The sequence below is a fragment of the Haemorhous mexicanus genome, chromosome 1 (assembly GCF_027477595.1).
Source record: "Haemorhous mexicanus isolate bHaeMex1 chromosome 1, bHaeMex1.pri, whole genome shotgun sequence".
Taxonomy (NCBI): domain Eukaryota; kingdom Metazoa; phylum Chordata; class Aves; order Passeriformes; family Fringillidae; genus Haemorhous; species Haemorhous mexicanus.
This window is the reverse complement of record NC_082341.1, coordinates 55,957,742-55,979,329: the sequence shown is the minus strand read 5'-3', so window position 1 is coordinate 55,979,329 and position 21,588 is coordinate 55,957,742. Positions and strand designations below refer to the sequence as shown.

The 21,588-nt window shown below is 40.2% G+C and overlaps 1 protein-coding gene across 2 annotated transcripts in view; it reads right to left on the bottom strand.

Annotated features, from left to right (window-relative positions):
* Nucleotides 1-3,191: 3,191 nt before the first annotated feature.
* HECW1 (HECT, C2 and WW domain containing E3 ubiquitin protein ligase 1) overlaps nucleotides 3,192-21,588 on the bottom strand; it is a 255,096-nt gene continuing 236,699 nt past the window's right edge. For both annotated transcript variants that reach the window (XM_059849894.1, XM_059849903.1), the window contains exons 25-28: nucleotides 17,666-17,812; nucleotides 16,812-16,926; nucleotides 15,392-15,590; nucleotides 3,192-8,281 (exon numbers count right to left, since the gene is read on the bottom strand). In XM_059849894.1, coding sequence (XP_059705877.1) covers nucleotides 8,170-8,281; nucleotides 15,392-15,590; nucleotides 16,812-16,926; nucleotides 17,666-17,812 — 573 coding nt within the window. In that variant the 3' untranslated portion in view covers nucleotides 3,192-8,169. The remainder of the gene's footprint in view (nucleotides 8,282-15,391; nucleotides 15,591-16,811; nucleotides 16,927-17,665; nucleotides 17,813-21,588) is intronic.

Genomic DNA, 21,588 nt, shown 5'->3' with positions numbered 1-21,588 from the left:
GCTCCTGTTACAATAAGATTTATTCCTCTTTTTCCTCATAGGGTTTGATTTCATCATTTTTAAGACAGATGAATAAACTTGTGCTTAGGGAATCTACCAGTAACCTTTCCAAATACTCTCACAGGTTCATATTTTGCAGAAATTCTCATTTGAATATGAATTTTACATAAGTTATTATGATATTAACTTACCAGTTGAAAACCACATCATATGGGTCCCCACGCTGGGTGCTCCACAGATCAGTTTCACAGCTTCTCTGCAGTGGCCAGGCAGCCCCAAAAATGAATTCACCTTTTACAAAGTTGGTAGACTGTATTCTACAAAATCCAAGATGCATCACTACTTATTTTATGGCTGCATCCAGAGCACAAACTGTTTCACTTTGTACATTTGGAGGACATTGCTGAAGCACAATGATGGTGTTCAAAAATAATGTCATGGGCTTTATATACTGTAGAAGTAGGGGTTAAACTCTAAGGTCCCAGTTCTGCTAATCAATGCCCATATCACTAATGCTGTTAACTTACATGCCTAAAGCAGGGAAGCCTATTTTCCATTGCCAAAGATGCCAAAGCTGTCAGTAAAAATATCCTCACAAACTGTAAGTATAATCTTATATAGTAATGTGTATTACTAATTTCAGTCATTCTTGAAAAGTCACTGATCGTACTTCAGTACCAAGACATACCTAAGAGGTACTGAAGTCAAACCACAGCTTGTAACAAAGTTCCTGAGCAGATTCCTATGCTGCCCCAGCTGCATTTCTGAAAAGCTGTTACTTAAACATGACTACTTCATGTGGCATGCTGGTAGGGAACCTGTATTGCTTTGTCTACAGACTAAAGTGCTGAAAACAGAAGAACTGGAGGATATGCAGTTTATTTTTGTATGCTGTTCTGATCTAGGAAAACCAGCATTAGGAAATCACATCCAACAACACTTTTATAGTTCTTGTCTGTGGTCCATTTTGAAACTGACTGGACACATTTTCAGACTGCAGAGTATTACTTTTTCCTTACAACTGGTTTATTTTGTAAGTGGGAAACAAAGCTAACCCAAACCAGTCTTCTAGTTTCATATTGGAAAAAAAAAAAAAAAAGTAAAATGTTCCTGAAGTGTATTACTCTTCAGAAAAGGAAAGGCAAGTTACCTCAGTGTTACTATTGCTTATGACTGGCACAGAAAACTCCCCCATGCAGCCCCATTATTTTCTTGTACCATAGCAGTTAATTAGTTATATGAAATCCTACATGCCAGAAGTTCAGGAAAAGAAAACCCCATTAGCTGCACTCTTTGTGTGTTCCAGTGAATTCTATCCAATCTCAAAGAGATGTAACACGGCATTGTGGGGATGAGCTTCATTTATACCTCAGTTAAAACAATATAAATCTGCTTTACATCAAAGCATGATACAAATAAGAATCAGGGCTTGTATTTCAGGTAGAATAATACACTGGGTATTTTTCTTCTAAATTTAGTTTCGAGAGAGTAGGAACTAAACACAGCCACACACTCTTCATCTTGATTGATCTATGAAAGGCATTTTCAGTCAAAAATTATTTTCAAGTTTACTAGAATTAAATTTAAAAAATAGTAAAAGTGTGTGTCTTTGCAGCTCAAGGAGGATTTATGATTAGAGGAGACACAGCAGATTCTTTGTGCCTTTGTTCTCTTTGGCCTCTTGTACACGGATGAACAAAAGCAGGTCACATGTGGATTTATTGTCCTTTATAGAAAAAACTATGGCAGTCCCACCACAGGGCAGGAAAAGATTGTTATTGATTTTTAATATCCTATAGAATTATTACAGTTTTGTTAGCATGCCAAGAAAGACACTGGATATACCCATGGAGACATCACTTGGACTGCTGCTCTATTTTAACTGAAATTCAGTTATTTGTCATAGAATCATAGAATGTTAAGGGGTTGGAATAGACCTTAAAGAAAGACTAACTGTTCCCAACCCTCTTTGCCATGGGCAGGAACACCTCCCACTAGACCAGACTGCTTAAGACTGTATCCAACTTGGCTTTGAATGGGTTAATAGTATCCATGGGTTCACAGAATTTGAATGGAATCACCAAATGGGTTCTGGTAAAAGGCATAGTTCCAGCCACATACACAGATCACTGCTGTAGAAACTGACACCTCTGATGCACCCTAATGATCAGCAGCTCATCTCACTGCTTTTTAATCAATATGGATGTTCCCTTCCTTTATATGCGAGAAATGCATAGAAATCCAGCTTAGTGCCAAAATGCCCTCTCTCTCACCTCTTCCTCACACGTGCACAATCAGGATATGAATAAAGGCTGAGCTATGAGACCTGGATTTCTTGAGCATGTGCATGGGTGGGTGCTACTCTTGCCACCAGCACCACCATCCCTGCTGAAGGAGAGCCAGCACTGGGCCTCATGGACCTGTGCTCCTCCATATGGAATGAAATGCAGTGGCAGCTCCAAAGGGCTTCTCATGAGTTCTCAGAGTCACATTTATTACTGATTTGTTTTGTGCAAGATATGCTTACCACTTCTGGAGTATCTTCCATGGATTTATATTATTCCTTATAGAAACAGTGCCTCATATTTAAGCTTTCCCATCCTTCCTATAGCACCACGATCCCTCATGGTGTGCCATTTATGTAAGAAAACAGGTATGGTGAGGAAGGTGTTTGCTGACGGTGTATCTGAGGCATGGTAATCTATCCTGGAATGTGTTAATGAAACACTCCGGAGATATTACAGTGACGAGCAGAAGAGAAATGGGTGTGACATACTGAGATGCTGGGGCATCTTGCTATGTATTTGCTGTCAACACAGAGCAGACCCAGCATATGCTATTAAGAAATCATCCTTGCAGTTGCATTTCATCCCTATAATGCAGTAATTATACTTAGAAGCAAGGGATGTGTAAGTAGCATACACTCTGCTTTTGTCCCTTTGTTTGACCAGACATTTCCTATAGTGAGGAATAAGCTCCCATGCTCTCAAGGCAGGAGAGCATGGGGGCTCTGGCCATGCAAACCTATGAGGAGAACCCCAAGTTTTAGACACATGCATTGAATGAAAGCAGTGGAAGGGCCTAAATGGGAAAGGACATGATCCTGAAACTGCAGTTTCTGAAATTAGTGGGCTTTGACAATGCCAGTTTCCACCCTCTATGAAATTGTTTGTAATAGACAGTCCACACAATGCCATAACAAAGTGATTTTATTGACATTCCTCCATAGTGATATGGTTGAATAGAAAGCACAGCCTGAGTATCATGTGACATTTTTCTGTCAATAAAAGCAAAATCAGTCCAATAATGAGGACCTTTCCTGCCACTGACTTTATGTAGTCTTTAACAAAAACCGTAACAGACATTTCCGTTAGATAAATCGGAAGCTGCAGGGAATTTGGCTAATGGTACAATATTTACTATACCTAGTATCTACTATCTACAGGAATCTGTTTTTCTACTGGAACAAAAGAACTATATGACTCACTAGTGAGAAAGTAATAATCCAATCTTTTGGACCTTGTGATAACTGGAAAACCTATCCCAGATTTAATATATTGCAGTAGTTTTATCTTTTCAAAATGAACACTGAGGTACAGCAAGAATAATAAAAAAGCACCGCATTTGTTGTAGAAAGATCTGTTGGTCTGCATTTGACTGAAAGCGTTTAATCTTGACTGGGAATCCCTATTAATATTACTATGGAGACAGGGCAAATACCATTTCAACAGAAATTAAACAGATCTCCAGTCAAATTTGTTCTTCTGAAATTCCTGAAATTCTGACATGGACTGTCAAAGGATTAATAGTGAAGGACGAGTTTAACCTGTCCCCTGTGCATTTATATTTTAGCTTATTTCAGTTTCGGTTTTCACATTCAAATTCAGTATCCTATTGTTTCCAACTAGAGGTATGTCAACTATTTGTTACAGTGAAACTAGAACAACAAAACACAATGCCAACAAACACTCCCCTCCCTACAGGCCATCTCTCAGACTAGACTATGAGCTCAAACCTCAGCTACAGTTCATTCAAAAGTTTATGGGCACTTGACCAAACTGGGTGCAAAAATTCCCCTGTCTCAGACCTGCACAAAACTCATGATTTCTCCATTAGATGTTAGATGTAGTTTGGACCACACAGTTCTTGCCCTGTGATAGCCATGGACCTCTCTGGAACATAAAAATCAAGTTTTGAATATGCACAGACTGAAACGGAACAGTTATGTAACTTATTGCAGACTGAAGTGACAGCGTTTGTAAGGTTTAGACCTGATGCTGTTACACTAAGATACAGATGTTTATACTGGATGAAATCCTGCATTGCTAATGTGGTTGAAGAGACAGTGAGACTTCTTCAAGGTGGAAGACATACTGATGATTTTAAATACCTACTTCCATTCTCTTATCTCCAGATTAATGCTAACAGAACTTCAAAACCAGAAATACCCCCTTCCCTCCCTTTACCATTAATACCATCATGACAATAATTTTGAGAAAAGTATGGACCCTCTGAAACTGTGGCCAGTATTCATTGCTCCAATTGAAAACTAGAATTCATGAAAGCTATCAGACTGGCTTTTCCATTTTCACTTGCATTTTAAAAATCTATTGATGTTGATATTGTATCCTAATGTAGCCACCATCATATCTAGCCACCACCAGGTTTAAAGGGAACTGAGGTGGTAGAGCTGAAAAGATTATTTCATTGTAAATCTGCCCTATGGAATATCTTCTAGTCTTTCCGGTGGGAAAAAATGAAACCAGAATTTCTGTAATTAGCAGTCAGTGTTTTACAAATGAAGATGCAGACCCGAGGAGTACCAGCACTTGAATCAACAGATGAACTAGGAAGGGTATGTTTTGCATATGCACAACAACAACAACAAAGTCAATTAATTGCATAATGGGCAGGTTAAATAACAGGCTGAGGGAGGTAGGTTCCTCCCTCTCTCCTGTGAGCACCATTCACTGCCTCACTCTAACTTTTCAGATGCATGGCTTCCCCCTCACTCCAGGCTAAGACTGGATTCTGTCCATGGCATGACACAAGGAATGGAGAAACACTGTGAAGCATTGATCCAGATATCAGAAAGATGATGTAGCAGTTTGAAAACCTATTGGGGTAGGGCATTTGGGAAGAGAGAGGGATAGGGCTGGAATGCAGAATACAAGAAAAGCCATACATAGCATTTTCTTTCTCTTTGCTTTATGAAAACAGTCAACCATCTCTATTCCTGGCCTTAGATCCAAAGAACTTTCAAGGAAATCTGCATGACTTTGTCAACTTAGAAAGCAGCTTTTAAAAAATATTAGGCTGTGTGCTAGAAAGACAACTTGGATCAAGGATTTTGATGGGAAGTAGCTGGCTAAGCTCTGTGTTTCCCAGAGGAGCAACACAGAAGGTGCTTGAGATGGCATCTGCCAAACATAATCTAGTTTGGTGTGTGATAAGTGCCAGAAAATGTTGTGAGGAAGAATTTCAGGAGAAAGCCTTCTGTATTTCATTTAGTGGAGCTTGATGCTGTCTCTGAAATACAAACATCTTTTATTATGCTACAAAAAATAGTTTCACTTTTTTTTTTTGTAATAAAATATAGTTTTAAAATACTTAAAAAAATTGACTATACAGTGTTGTAAAGATTGGATTTTTTTCCCCACTTTTTTACTATGTTATTGAGATAGCTCTTGATTTTCCTTGGCCAAACATGGACCAACCAGTTGGATGCTTCTCTTTCTTCTAATGTTGGAAGACATCCAATATTTGACATGGTACAGGTAAATTTATAACATCACCAGGAGTAAATTAGGAGCCATACAAGAATCACTGGATTTGGGGGCCGAGAGGTGAAGAGGCAGGAATTACATACATTGGAAGATTTCACGTTCAGTGTCTCCTGGTGTGACTTGTCCTGATGGAATTCATGTGCAGATGATCAGAAATGCCAGATGCTCTGAGAAAAACATTAATTTTTTTCCATCTCTCCTGTGCAGTGGGCTGGTCACATGGAATCAATGCCTGAGAGCTTATTTATGGACACACTAAACATAATTTTCGGTGTGTGGTACAATGAAGCTGGCCTGTAGCCGCAGCATCTGCTTGCAACTGTAATATTAAAAAACAACATACTAAAACATGATTCTCAGTAAAAGCCATACAGTAAATTATCATAAAAGTGGCTGAAATGCCACAGAAATTGAATGAAGGGGCAATTTAAGTATTTCAGATTTTTATGTACTATTAACAAAAAACCCCCCAACTTTTTCTGCTTAGAAATATATTTTTGGGTCCATCACCTTTCAAATATCTACTGACCTAAGAATAAAAGCAGAAGAAAGATCTAAAACTCTCAGAATGCAGTTTTTCAAGTGTGATGAGATTCTGTACAACCACCATAAAAATATGTGAGAATGCAGAGTCCAGTTTTTTTTTCCTCTGGAGAGGAAACTTAAGACGAAATAGATGTGTTAGATCTTGAACTGGTCTCCTGATTTTACAGTGATCTAAAGCATAACTAACACAAAACTACCAGTAACAAGTCCTCGAGGGGATGTCGTACTTCATGCAAGCTGCTAAGCACTCTGATGTTACCTTCTTGCATACCTTCACAAATTTGTCACTTCGCATTTCTTGCATCCTTTAACATATTTAGTGTCAGAAGATACTTTGTATTTCTGTTTCCCAGTTAAGACAAACACTTTCAATCTGAGATTAGTCTTGAAAAACAAGGGCAGCAAAGATTAATAACTAGAATGTAATCAGAGCAGTAGTTTGAATGTAACAGCCTCAGCAAAATCCATCCGAAAACAAGCCTACTGCTGTTTTCCTTTTTTCCCCCGGATTCAGAGTTGGAAAGTACACCAAACTGAAGAGGGTTATGTCTGCAGTAACAAAAGCAAGATCTTTAGTTTAGTGGTACTTAGTATGACTGGAGGGCCTTTGGGCTTCCTCCAAGAGGATGTACACCAAAATCTTAACCCCCAGAGAGTTACAGTTCCCTGCATATCTGACAAACACCCTCATTCACTGCAGCTTCTCATTTGACAGACCCCAGACAAAAACATTCTGTCTACAACCAATCACTCTTGAGGATATGGACTATTCCACTGAACAAGAAAAGAGAAACAACAGAACTGGCAACCGCCCCCAGCAACCATGGATGAGCCCAACCTAACAGAAAATAAATGGCTTCTGACACAGGGTATGGGATTGTCTAGACTTGTCATTTGGAAAGAAACATTTTAAACATCAGAAAACAAAGATCTGGTAAACAGAACCCAAGGGTATTCATAAGAGTAGAACATTCTTCTTACTTCCCCTTTTCCTTGTCATATACAATACTAAGGTAAGGGAGCCTTGTCCTTTATGCTACATAATAAAACATCCTTCTTGAGTCTGCACAACCTTGTGCTTCTTGTGTGGTAAACATTACAATGGAGATGCCCCTCCCGATAGCTCTGAAGTGCAAGTTCTCTCCAGTACTGGCAAGCAACAATCATAACAATCGCCGTTATGCTTTGCATTGCATTACAGGTTGGTGGTTTTTTTTTAACTTTTTGAAGGTCTTATCTGCACCATGTATCTGGGCCAGTTCCAGCTGATACAACTGATGTGGATCATGAGTTCATATATAAAAATTTCAGTTTTGCTCATAGATGTCTTTCAGATGGACAATACATACAGGGAAAATAGGGATGGATGATGATATATTTGACCAGCTCCTAGTACTGGATTCAACGATTAAGAAGTAAGATGGGCTATGAATTGATTTAGAAGATATGGGTATATAAAAGCTTGGAATGCTTGATGAAGTTTTTTTTTTATTTTTTAATCAACGTAGGTGGAAGTAAACATTTATTAACATTTGGTCAAGTGTAGTGTAACTTGCATTTGTATTTTCATTGTTATTAATGGAGGTATGTAGAGATATACAGAAACCTTGAGACAGTTGTTTTTCTATTGCATACAGACTAGCAGTCCATTGGAAACAGAGGATGAAAGCATGAAGGTTAGATCATAGAGGGTGGCAGTTCTTCATGCACGGCTTTTGTTAATCTTGATTTTTGTTTTGTTTTCAAAAATAAAAACATGGGAAACCAAGATCAAATGACGGTGGACAGGAAAGGTGACATCATCAGCCATAAAAACACCAGAAGTGCCTGAACCCCCTCATTCAAGTCCAAAGGTACTAGTTTCTTCAACAGCTGTCAGCAGCTTTTCATACAGCATAGAATATGAGGGGTAAGGTGGAAGATCCAAACGGTTGAAACATGTGTGTGCCCTGCAAAAGGAAAATATGCTACATGTTAGGCTTAATCTAAGAAACTTGAGAAAATAAGAATTGAGAAAACTAGTTTCTACTGAGACTGAAGACATTCAAGTTCAAAGTAAAACTTTTTAATTCCACCAAAATATGAGGTACTGAAATGTATGTGCACATACACATGAATATGTTATATAAAAGACACACGCTAAGTATCAACATAACATCTGATATTCCTCCTTTGGATGTTGCAGGGATCTTATATGGCTCTTGATGGAGAAGAATGCTGGAGGTCACTGAGGAGCTGGGGTTTAGGGCCTGAGAGAGAAGTTCATTACTATAATTTTGGTTTCTTCAAGATTTTTTTAAAAAATGGCACTCACCTGTACATCCAACATGAGCTGTCAATAAGTTTTGCACCAGTGGACAAACACAATGTGATGGAATACAGTGACAGAATGGGCTGAGCATTTGTTTGCAGTGAGGCAGGCCTGACTGCTAAAAGACCATTCAGGGATCTGCTAACTGAGGAACGAAGGCTGCTGAAAATATTCAGCAAGTCAGCTGTTGGCCATCTGCTGCAAGTCTGGCCTTTAAATGTTATTTATTTGTAGTACCCAAGACAAAAGCAAAATATTCTGTACAGAGCAAGCTGCAAACTTGATGACCATCTCTTTCCCCAGTTTTACCATTACATTTACCTGACCTTATATTTACATTGGCACCTTCAAAAAAAGCTGTGGAATGGGTTCCATGTGTGCCTTTACCCTGTTGCAGCTTTTCTGGCAGCAGCAATTAGACCCAGAGGCAGACAGCACTTCACTGTGGGAGGTGCTATACAAACGTGGAGTAAAGAAACAGTCCCTGCCCCAACTGTTCAGCCATTTCAACTGATTGGAAAACTGCACAGCTCATTCAACAAATGGATGTAGGAGGGGCACATTTTCAGTAAAATTGTTTCAGGTTTTTTTTAGTCAGCTTAGAGTTTTACATGATGATAGCAATATTCCTATTTCCTCTTGCTCACTGGGATAAATGCGAATTGACAAAACTTTACAGAAGGAAATGCAGCCTCAATGGCTAACAATGTCTGAGCTTCTGGCCCCTAGTATTTTTAGAAGCCATGGAGTTGTTTTACTTTGAGCTCTTCTATCTCGAACTTCAACTCAATTCTACTTCTCTTACACTGAAGCAGTAGAGCTATCTTGGAGAAAATTACATGAAGCCATGCTAGTCATCTCTCAGGCCACCCACAAAGTGGGAAAGATGTAATGCTAGTAGATTGGCTGGCCTGAGACTTGTAGATTCAGAGGAAGAGTTATATCAAGCACCAGTGGTGAATCATTAAAAGCGATCAGGCAACTGATATAGTCAGAGGCACATAATCTTCACCGCATTACAGAATTTCAATCAGGAGAGCTTTTACCATCCTTTTTGCCCTTCTGAATGAAGATTTGTTAGCTGGTTAGCCTTAGAAGAGAATACAATAAACACAGAATTTGTGGAAATGAGCTCGGAATGCCTGAGTTAGTGAAAAAGGATCATTAATAAAGCCCTTATTTAATCCATCTCTTGAAATTAAACATGGCAGCTCATGTGTATTATCCATGAGTAGCCCTGCAGTATTTATTGTTTATCTCAACAATCTTTGGCAACATAAGTTGTTTCTACAATCCATTGGCAATACATATCAACCACTGGGAGTTAATTAAGAGGATTCTCATAGTCCATTCAGAACACGTTTATCACAGGCAAGACAGCCCCATGCAGAGATAGCCAATCTTGAGGAGCTCAACTGCTGGGCTCCAGAATTCGAAGTGGCACAGCCATGGTGGCTCAGGTGTGAGTTTTTCTAAAGTAGTTTTACAGAACCAGAGCTCTGTATGGTACTCAACCGTGGCACATTTAACTGTTTGAGACAACAGCATCTCAGACATTGCTGCTGTGCATCCTATTGTGTGGTACAGATGTATCCACAGCCACCGACTCTGCTGTTTACTTTCTTGCAGACATTTATCTTGACTGATCATTATCCATCTGATTTCTCACTGGTTATGAAACAACCTTGCAATGCTGTTGACTTTTAGTCAACTTTGACCTAGCCAAACTCAGAAAAAAGATCAATTCCTTTTCTTACTATGAGGTTTACAGATGTGGGCTCTTCTATAGAAGGTCTCAGGGGAACAAAGAAAGGAAAAAAATTTAACATGTCTAGAAACACTGAAACATTTTGCTAGAAACTCTTGTGTTCTCCAGCTCAACAACTTCACAGAAAAAATCCTTGCACTTCAAAGAAAGGTCATCAAATTTGAAATGAAAAGAGCATTTCAGAAGCGCTATCCAGGTAAGGTTTACGCTTCTACCTACTTATGGCGCAAACCACAATACATTGCTAAGGGCAAAACCTGAGTTCATATTCTGGTTTGTGGAACAAATGTGGATCTACTGCAACTCCAGTGATGCCTGTGAAGCCCACTCAATTTTACATAAGGATAATTACATGCAAAACTGTCTGGTTTTCATCATATATTGTGTGATACTGCAGTACACAGGGCAACTTAGAATCAGTGATACTTTCCAAAATTCCCACTGTTGTCTAACTGTGCTCCATCTTCCAAAGGGATAAATTCCTCCTGAATTATGTTGGCCTCCTACTACTGATCCCAGTGAGACTGACTACAGTAAGCGTAATCCAGGGAACACTTGCCACACAGATTGGGTGTAAACATCACATCAGTAGTGCAAGAAGTAGTCACAGCAAAGAGAAAATATTTCTTCCCTTGATTTAAGCCTCCTACCACATAAGCCTGCTGACATTTGAGAGGGTGTTCAAATGTGAGGCCTGGAATAAGAATTACATTGGTAAGAGCTTTTATGGGAAGGATTCTGGCTTCTCCAGAAGAAAATGCAAGATAAAGTAATGTAAACCAACTCTGACCCTCATATGCCCTCATCCTCCAGTAAGTTAAGCAGTAAATGGACCACTTAAAATTTCATTCTTCCTGGCAGTCTGTCTTTATTGCTTAATATAGTTTTGGTGGGCTTGAACCTTTAATCTTGCTCATTGTTCACAGTGCTATGCTATTTCTTTTCTTCTAGGAATTCTTTCAAAAAATTATGAGTATAAGCTTTTAAGATTTTTGCATTCTCCTTTTCTTTGTAACTTCTTTTATTCCCCATAGAGATGAGAATCCAAAGACAGTAAAAGTGGGCACAGAACCCCCTGCTATCTTAATTACAGCATGAAACTATTTACTAAAGTAAGGCTTACATTCTAACATAATCATGCCTGCCAGGGAGAAACTGGGCAGTTCTCCTTTTCACCTTGCTTTTGTTAAATGAGCCCACAAACCCCCCTTGATCAATCAGAGAACCCACAAGTAGTAGCTTTTGTCCCTTTTGCCTGTAAGAGGGAACACTTACATGCTGTCAGGGAATCAGTGTTAAACAGATGAATGTAGATTTGTAGCTGCTGTAGATTTGCAGAGAAGATGGATGGAAAGAGAAGATGGATAAGGAAAGGTAAGAGGCAGCAAAGTCAATGTACTCAGTCCATTGGTAAAGAAGGAAATTCTTTGTAGTCACACACAATCTTTTTTTTTTTTTTAATTGCTATATGGGATTCTGTGGTGATTAAATACTTGATCATCCAACAGAATGGATGATCCAGAGAAGAACAGAATTCTCTTACAAAAGATCAGATATTTACTAGCACTGGCAATCTGCATCATACAGAACACACACTACACTGCTGAATGAAAATCTCTTCTGATGAAAGGGCAGTTGCAGCTCAGCACTGTTGGGAAAAGTGACCTCATTGCGTCAAATGTGATTATTTGAATCCCTGGGATACACACTGAGGTCCTTACTTACTTGATACTCAAACAGACATAATCTTGGAGCTGGCAGGAGTTTTGCCCGGGGAGGAGTGCAGCCACAAGGTGGGACAGTGGCATTTGAAGGTACCAAACACTTTTTCCAGCTGAGGATTTAGCAAGACTGACCTGTTGCCTCTTATAGTTATAGCAGAAAGCACTGTTAGTTCTTTGGTCTGTTTTGGGCCAGGAGTTCTGCTCCCATGGTACCAAATGAAGCTATGCTATTCCAGCTAGAAAACCAGTGGCTTTTCATTAATGTTTGGTGGGGAACAAGAATCCATTCTTGCAGAACTACCACTAAAACTAATTCCATTTACAAACCTACATAACACAGAAGAGGTGAAGAGAGTATTCCTGCTTCAGAAGAGGCTGTAGCTGCAAAAATTCTCCAACCATCTCTACTCTGGCAACCAGTTAAATGTGTAACACCTTCATTTTGGGATAAAGCTTTCCATATTATATAGGAAGAGTAAAACTCAACCTTGATGAACAAGTGATTGAACCTGCTATTTTATATAAGTTATACCAGTTTGGAAGAACCCATGATGCAGATTTACACCGACAGATCTGCAAAGCTGGCAGTCTCTTTGAAGCCTGCTTTAGGGTCATTGTCTGGAGATCTGGGATTAGAGCAGCATCTCTGAGCTGTATGGTGCCTCAACTTTCTAACATATGTGATCTCGATAGTAAATGCAGATAGGAAAAATGTGTCTGGCACATGTGAACACTCCAGAAGTAAAATAGTGGTGTAATCTTACTCTTCTTAGTCTTAGATGAACATATTACACCACAATTACCCTGTTCATGCAGGGAACTGGTACTAATGAACAAATCCACCAATTCAGAATGAAGTTACTGGACGTTCAACCTTCCTGAAAAAGTCTTGCTTACCCTCAGTGCTTTCAAGAAGCACTCTAAGTGTCATGTATTATGGCTATTCTTTGAAAAGTGTTTAATTTTAGAAATTTCCACCATGCCTTTTTTTCTGGCCTTGCCATGTTGCTGTTGCAAGTGCAAACAGTACTCACCTATCTAGTTTAGGTGTTAGCACATCTCTGTTCACTATAAGCAAATGGTAGTTGCATGCTCCATTGCCCCAGTGTAAGGGACATTTGCCAAACTACCTCAGCCATCTGGAGCAGAAGTAAGGGAACAGAGAAACAGTCATAGACTCTCCGGCCAGAGTTAAAAGTTCTCAACACTTTGTACAGCAGTTAAAGTGAAAAGGGAATTTGTTGTGGTTTATTGTAAAATTAGTTACATTCATGTCACAGGGCTAAAGGGCTGACATGATATGACAGAAGACTTTTTTTTAGGCTGTAAGTCTTAAGTACGTAAATAAATCTAAATAAACATGGGCAAACCATAATCAGATATTTAAAACACAAGTTTTAAATAATACTCATTTAGTTGCTTAACTAAGGATTCAGGGAAGCTCCAGGTTCAGCCTGTGTGTTTTATGCATTTCTTAGCACTGTGTATACTTGGCAGCACCCCATAACTTTATAAAAATGCAGGCAATAATTCATGGTGATCAAGTTGTGTTTATTTCCCATGAGCAAGTTTTGTTTCTTTTTCCCCTGGCTAAAATGAATGCAGAGCTCTAAGACTTCCAAAAAGTGCTACCAACTTTCACCTGGAAAGGAGGCCTCTGTCAGGGCGAGCAACTCATTCAGAGATCAGCAGACAAACATAAAATCTCGAGGCTAACTGAATCTGAGTCAGAAGTAGTGCCTAGGTTCACATCACAGAGAAAGTTAAACAGAGCAGAAAGAGGCCAATTACCTTTTCAGAACTTGATGGGTCAGGCCAGGGCACTTTCTGTGCATGCACCAAGGCCCACCCTCCCCTCTCACCCCTTTGCACCCCAGAAGGAGCGCAAAAAGAGCCCTGCAGAAATGCTGCAGAATCTGTGACCGCTAGTTGCTGAGTGTCTGCAGGAAGAAATGTCCTCAGAAAGCTCTGAAACCCTTACATAGAACCTGATCATGTATATATACTGCAAAAGGAGGATCTGGACTACAAATAGCAAACTGTTGCTCTCAGGCTTTCTTACCACATTGCTGGCTGGAGCTCAAAGGGCTTTAGTCATCTCACTGACCTTACATGTTTTCATCTCGTTTTAAATCTCAGTGCCCACATCTAGCTTCATGTAGGCTCTAGCTCTCCATATAATCTCCGTAGAGTCCTTATGGTGGATGGACACAAACCAAAATGTACCAGCTGTGACTCAGCTGAGCTATTTCCAAAGTCTGTGTTCAGGTGAGATGAACAGTTCCTTGAAAGCACTTACTTTCACTTTGCAGTGTAGCTGAAAGCAAATGATAAGAGCAATTTGCCCTTTGGAGGGCAAATGTGATATAAAAAGGCCACTGTAGCAAAAGAATCTCAGAGGCACTGAAGTGCTCTGTAATCCCAGTGGGGCAGAGCCTCAGGCAACTGTCAGGACATTCAAGAAAAGGTGACTCACTTCAGTAAGGAAGGATGAGTGCAGGATGAGTGCTGGTCACCCATAAAGAGGTAAAGCAGAACTCAAAGCCGAAACCATCAGTGGCTGTGCCATCACTCTCTTGGGTGGCCTGAGGCAAGTCCACCCCTTTGTGCCCCTGCCCCTTTGTTCTGAAAAGGAAGATGACCCCTCCTTTGGGGGGTCAACAGACTGCCAAGTCTGTTGATTCTGTATGACATTATAGCTCATTTGCTCCTAGCTGGCTGACTGAACTAGATGCAACAAATTGGGTATTATCACCATATGGTCTGAAGTTCCATCACTAAGCTTCTTCATTACAAAAAAGTGGAATCATCAGAATAAATGAAGGGATTACACTCAGGTCTCTAGCCAAAACTCAGAGACAGATTTTGGCTTTCATGTCTCTGTAAATTCACGAGTTTTTTACTAGCACTTTGGAAAGAAAAGGAACAGAATCAGTTGACAGGCTCCTGTTGATCTGAATCTGTTCCAGAATCAAAATAAGAGAACTAGGTTTGAACCTATGGACATCTTAATCTTAATCATTTCCAAAGATTCCAAGTAGTTTGAATTGAGCCTGCAAATCAAAAAGACAGCAAAAGAAAACACTTTTCTCTGAATGTAATTACAGAACAACAAACTGATCATTGTTTCTTTGTTGGGTTTGGGGTTTTTTTTAGGTGATCTTACTGTACTCATTAATTGACAGAGAGATGGAACAAAGTACCAGGCCTATGTTTCTAACAGCAATTCTGGTGCAAAGTCCTGGCTGGGACGTACCTTGGGAGGGAGGTGATTTTCCCCCATTTCTCTATACAGAAGCGCCGCAGGCCGTTGCTCCCTCGGAGAGCGGCAAACCCCTCGTAGGGCACACTCGACGTTCCCGTGACGAACTGCAACAATCGCAGCCTCTGCTCATTGTTGAACCTCTCCACAGCTGCCCAGAACCACCGTATCACGATGTGTCCATCATGGTAGCCTACACCAAGCAAGAGAAATGAAAATCACTCCCTCCTAACTGAGAAGAACAACACTGAAAAATGTTCCCATTGGCATGGGGCAGTAGATGTCCTACTGGAAAGATCCTGGCCTAACAATATATCTTGTTCTTCATGAGCAGTAGGTCCCGGCTGTGGATAATATCACTAACTCATTTCGGACCCTGAAACTCAAGAATCCACTTGAGAGTCACTGGTCTCTCACAAATCTCTTGGCAAGAACTGGGGTTACATGCATGCGATATTAAAGACCAACAGCAATACGCCACACAGTGTGAGTCTTAACAAGCTAACAATTTCTGTTTCCCAAGTAAATTCTCTTTTGGATTGCAATACTGTTCGACATATGGAGAAGAGTTTGCTGCCACAAGCCCTTCCCTAGAAAACTTCCCACCTGAGGGGCTCTGAGCCTTGGTTTGTGCCAGGGAGTGCCAGCATATACCAGGCTGAATTTGCTTCAAAAGTTAAATAGAAAACTATAGCAGGAGAATAACATCGGGGACCAGCTTGTGGTAAGCTGCATACTTCAAGGTAACTCAAAGGCTGGGCAGTGACCAGCAAAGACTGAAACTTTGTATTTCAGGGGAGGATTTGTGAACCTCAGGAACTTTCCACTTGTGGTGCAGAACTGGTGGATTTCAATTTTTCCATCATCCAAGACAGCCTGGATAAATCATTCTTTAAAGCAAAACCAGACCAAGCAGTAGAGAAGGGAAAAAAATCCAACTTGACATAGTTTAGGCTGAGGGGGCAGTTAAGCAAAATCTGTACATTGTTGAAATGTAATTGGGAACTGTGAAATTCAGCTCCTAATTTTAGCTGCCTGCTGAAGCCAGGAGGACTCGTGGAACTACTTTCTATGAGGCTAAGAGTTCAGTCACAGCCATCTTAGACGACTTGTAACTTTTAGATCTAATTGTGCAAATCATTTTCAGTCCTTAATGGTCAAAACTCCTTCTAACTCTGCAGGAATTGAATAGATAAAATCTGGATAGAAATAGTAGAAGCAATTTCATTAGTATAACACCACAACACCTGAGATATTACTTTTTTTTTAATTTCAGGAGTTATTCTTCACAATAACTTCCTGGACAAAATAGGGCATTTTCCCTCAGGAAAGACAGAAAGAAAAGATGGAGCAAGACTTCCATGTTTTAGACTGAAACAATTAAGATAGCAGTAAACATGAGCAGGCAGTATACCTCCACGATACTCTGTGTTGTTCCGCCAGTCATTGAGATCTATTTCTGCAGTGCCAGCTATAACTAGCTCCAGTTCTCTGGCATCAAAAACAGAGACAAGCCTGGAGTCTACAACCTGGAACAAAAACCACCTGTAAGCACAGTTCAGACTGGAAATGAAGCAAAGTCTTATAAACCTATGGTTCTGGTGGCCAGCTCTTTATCCTGACAAAGTTTGAATGTTTGCATTCACGTTTGTGTATGATTAGGGAGGGGCAAGAATAGGTGACCACATGGGTTGGTCAGCAAAGCCACAGGTTTTCACCAGTCATTGTAACAGCTCTGCCAGAAAGATATTCTCAGATCCAGGTCTTCAGCAAAGATAAACTGCAAAATCCAGGGACAGCAATGGAGCAGTATCCAGGAATACCACTGGCAAGCTTGGACTGCACCCGCGGACTGACTTTACTGGAACAAATCTCTGAAGACACAGTGCGCTTCATCAGATTCTCATCAAAGTGTACAATTCTTCGCAATCTTTGTCAGAGATCCCTAACCCTAACCCAAAATCACATGGTAGAACAAAACTTGCAAATGCCTGCTTCTCTCACTGTATGAATGGAAAGGAGTGCCATTCTTAACTCTTGATCATAAGTAATACTTTATCACATTCAGAAGACACATTTCTTTCCTTTCTCCTTTAATCCTAAACTCACTATATCCAAGGTCTCTGTCGGTAGAGATCCAAGAACTCCAATTCCTTGCTGTTTGTGTCTGTATAGTTGCTCTCTAGGGTACCAATGAAGCATTCAACTAGGGTGCTACTCATTCACATGAATGAGGGATGACTGTGGAAGCATCACTTTGCTACTTACTTCGTAGAAGCCACGGACCAGGGCCTCTGTTTGCTGGACCACTCCCCGTTCCACACGCCACTTTACCATTCTCTCGATGTACTCCTTTTTGTTCTTTTCTGTCACCGCTGTATTTGCCCCTCCAGATTTCAACTCTCTCTCTGTCACCTACAGAACAATGATAAACAGTGGTATAGCTTTGGATGGATCATATTGTGTTTCAAACACGAGATCATCCAAGCCACGCTACAGGAAACAACAGGATGGAGAGGCAATCGTAGTATTGGAATAGCAGACTGCTTTGCCAACTGGAAGGGATATCTACTTGTCTCCTAGGCAACAAGTGTTGTCCTTCCCCAGGTGGTGCTAGCAAAAGTGTTTACTCAGAAATGCAAACAGCTGAAGAAAGTATCATAAAATGAATACTCCCAATACACTGCCTAAAATAAGACCTGTACAGCAACCTTGCACAGATAAATAGTCCCTGTGGGATTCAGAGTTTTGTATCAGCCATCCAAACCTGAGAAGAGTTTGTACTGTAAATAAATTTTTCTTATTTTAAGCAAGAGCTGCATCATTTCTTTGCATCGTAATAGTTAATTTATTTGGCTTGGGTTTCTAAGGCTTGGATTGAAAAGAGATTTAAGGAATCAGTCTGGATCCTACCCAGCAAGCACATACTCCTCCTCCCATGTGACAGAAAATTCTATTTGTCTTTCAATTATTTTCACATTCAATTTAGTTGATTTAAAAGGAAGAATATGTTGCTCTTCTCTTCAGTTTTCTGCTGCTATAACATTGATGTCCACCACAGACAGTAAATGAACTGTATGAATACATATTTATTTCTAGTGTTATTTATATTATTATCTATTTATTAGCCCAACAGACAGCACACAGCATAGGCAGTATTTAGGTCACCTTACTTGAGGGACCTATTGCAATATTATGAATTAAGAAACATTGGCTGAGTCATCTAATCGGTGGCTTTGTTGAGAAACAGCAGGAACAAGTAAAGCTGGATGGAAGGAGTAAGGAATTCATAGCTGGTTCAGGTTAAATTCCCAAACATAAATCATTGCATCACCATTATACAAGCAATGCTGCATTGTCCAGAAAGCAAGGCTCTGGCCCAGCTACTGTGCTGTATTCTTCAAGGTTGTGAGGCATTAAGATATATCTGCCAAACCAAAGACTAAATGTTGTCTAGCTTTAAGCATGACCATAAGTCCAGATGTTCAAAGACTTCCCACAAACACCTAGAAAACTATTGTTTTTTTCAACTTCTCATTATCTATATAAATTTAAATACTATTAATTATCTATGATTGGATAACAATGGCAATGTGTCCCTATTTTGGGGTTTTTGTTCTTAGGGGCATTAACTGCAGCTGTGAGCTACAATTGAGAATCAGGTTTCAGAGTAGCAAGGAGACATTTCCACCAATGTAGCTCATTCCTTTCACCTGATGGGAACAATTACCAGGGCTCAGAGACAGGCCATATCCACAAAGAGAGCTCAGAGTAAGGCCTGGAAGAACACTTTCTACTGGGTAAAAGCATGAGAAAGTACTTTGGGACACAAGCAACTGACACATCTCTATCTTATAAGTGAAATTCTCAAATTGTCATTCAGCCCCCACCAGTAAAAATGTATAATGCTTGATTTGACACTGTATCACTGCTGTTACAGGAGTGCTCTGGGTTCCAGTACACAAGTAGGCTGGAATTGACATACAGTAAATTCTCCTTAAGGAAGTACCAAGAAAAAGGATTTGGCCTGAAAGCCTTAGAAGTTAAATACACATCAGAGATGAGACAAGAAAATGCGAAAGCAGCAGTGACTGGTCCATAATGAAGTCATTGTGGAAGCAGGACAAAAGGGCTGTAACCATCTACTATACAGCTTCTCAAGGAGACCGTATATTTCTTGTTTTCCTTACCCAGCCCTTGAAATCCATTTCCCAAATATTAGCAGAGCTCCCACTGTGATCTACATTTGCACGTGTACCAAGCAAAGCAATGCTCAGATGGCATTTAAGTGGTTAGATACTCTTGGCATGGAAGAGTTTCCAACTAGGATCCATCTGTGAGCATAAAATGTGACTGAAATTCTTTGTTATTTTGCTGTCAGCACTTAGTAAATTTCAAGAGGAAAATCTTACTTCCACTTAGGACACTTGGATTCTGATGGTTGTAATTCCCAGTGAGAACCAACCTTTCCCCCCATCATTAGTTCTAGCAAGGTCAGCGTCCAGCACATAGGAAATAAAGTACTAGACAACAGCATCAAAATCCAGCCTTTAGTGTTCTTTTGCTTTTACAGCACAGTATCCACAACAGATTGTGATTTTTTCTATTCTCTTTAGAGCCATCTCTTATCTTCCACAACCGACTCCAATGTAATTGTCTTCTCTTTCCTTTGAGGAGAGCATAACAAGTAATTAGTGTGCCAAATGTTACCTTCAGATGCATCAGGGCAACTCAGTTCTTATTCAACTTTGTAGTCTTCCCTTGTACATACAAACTTGTCTCATCTGCCTTTGTGAATATGTCTGTATGTTTCTGTCTGTCTTTGTGTATTAGTCTCATGTAGCCATACCTTCCAGGGAAACCACTGTACTGTCAATTCAATGTCATGCAAGCTCTCAGTTCCAAGTCCATGAAAAACTCCTGCATTTGAGTCTGTGGAAAAACTGTGTTATTGCTCCTACAGATGCTTCCTACTTTAATTCTTCTATTCCATCCTTTTCATCTACCCTTAACTCTGCTCATCCTTTGTAACCTTTTGCTATACTCAGGCTAAATTCAGTTTTTAATATACTCCCTGAAGGCTTGCTTGCTTACTGTTACTTTAAAGCTCATAGCTGAGCAGGGCTGGAATTCCATCTCTCAGAAACTTGTCAAACTCTTCCCTAGCTCCCAGAACTACTCTAGCTTTGTGCAAACCCTCCAGGAAACTTAACTGTTAAGTGGTGAGAGCCATTCTCTGGATATTCCTGTGAACACACAGTTGGTGATGATTGGGAATGGGGCTGTGGCCGAGCCTCATCCCTAATGGACTACGACAGTGTAGGACTGTGAACAGTATGGAAGGCAAAGAAATGTGGAATCCTGATGTGTATTGACCAATCACAAAAGGGTAGTGAGGGCACTCAGGTGTGATGCACATAAGATGAAGGGTGTAAAAGGTCATATTCCACCGGATTTCTCTGCTCCTTTTGACACTGTGTATCTGTTCCTTACAAGGTATCTTCATCCCCTGAGCTTCTGCAGAGCTTGGTGAGCTTGGTTCTTCAGCCTCTCTAGTTCTCAGTATCTCCTTGGAGATCATTAATCATGGTCTGAATATTGTTTTGATTCACTTCAAGGCTTCCTAGTGATAGTTATAATCCAGCATGGTTTGCAACACCAAAGAGCACCAGGGCTTCAGTGCAACCCAAAGAATCCTACAGAAGACATTTATTCTGATTTTCAGACTGCACTTAAGCCAGTGTGGCACTCTCCCTAAGGCTACAGTGATCAGCCAGGTTACAGAGAACTGTCTGACTAAAGTAGAGCTGAGCTGTAGAAAGCACAATAAAGGGACGTGCATACCAAGTTGTTAAGTAGGTGCAAGGTAAGTAAGAGACACAGAATCTAACAGGGAGATATTAGACAAAATGATGGTAAGGATTGCCAGGTCCTACTGCACCTGCGAAATGTTTTTTATCCCTCCTAACCCATCCTTTCAGTCACATCAGCTTTAAGTTACATTGCTTGCATACACCAAATGCCACATCTGTGTGAACTACACCCTGGAGAGAAGAGCTGCACTCCAGAGAATTCCTCATGCTCATCAGAGTGTGGCTCAACAGGCCCGTAGGGGGGCTGGTATTGTATATTATACACCCTAAGAATAAACATCTGCCTTGGAACAGGTGGCTTGAAAGAAACAGAAGGTA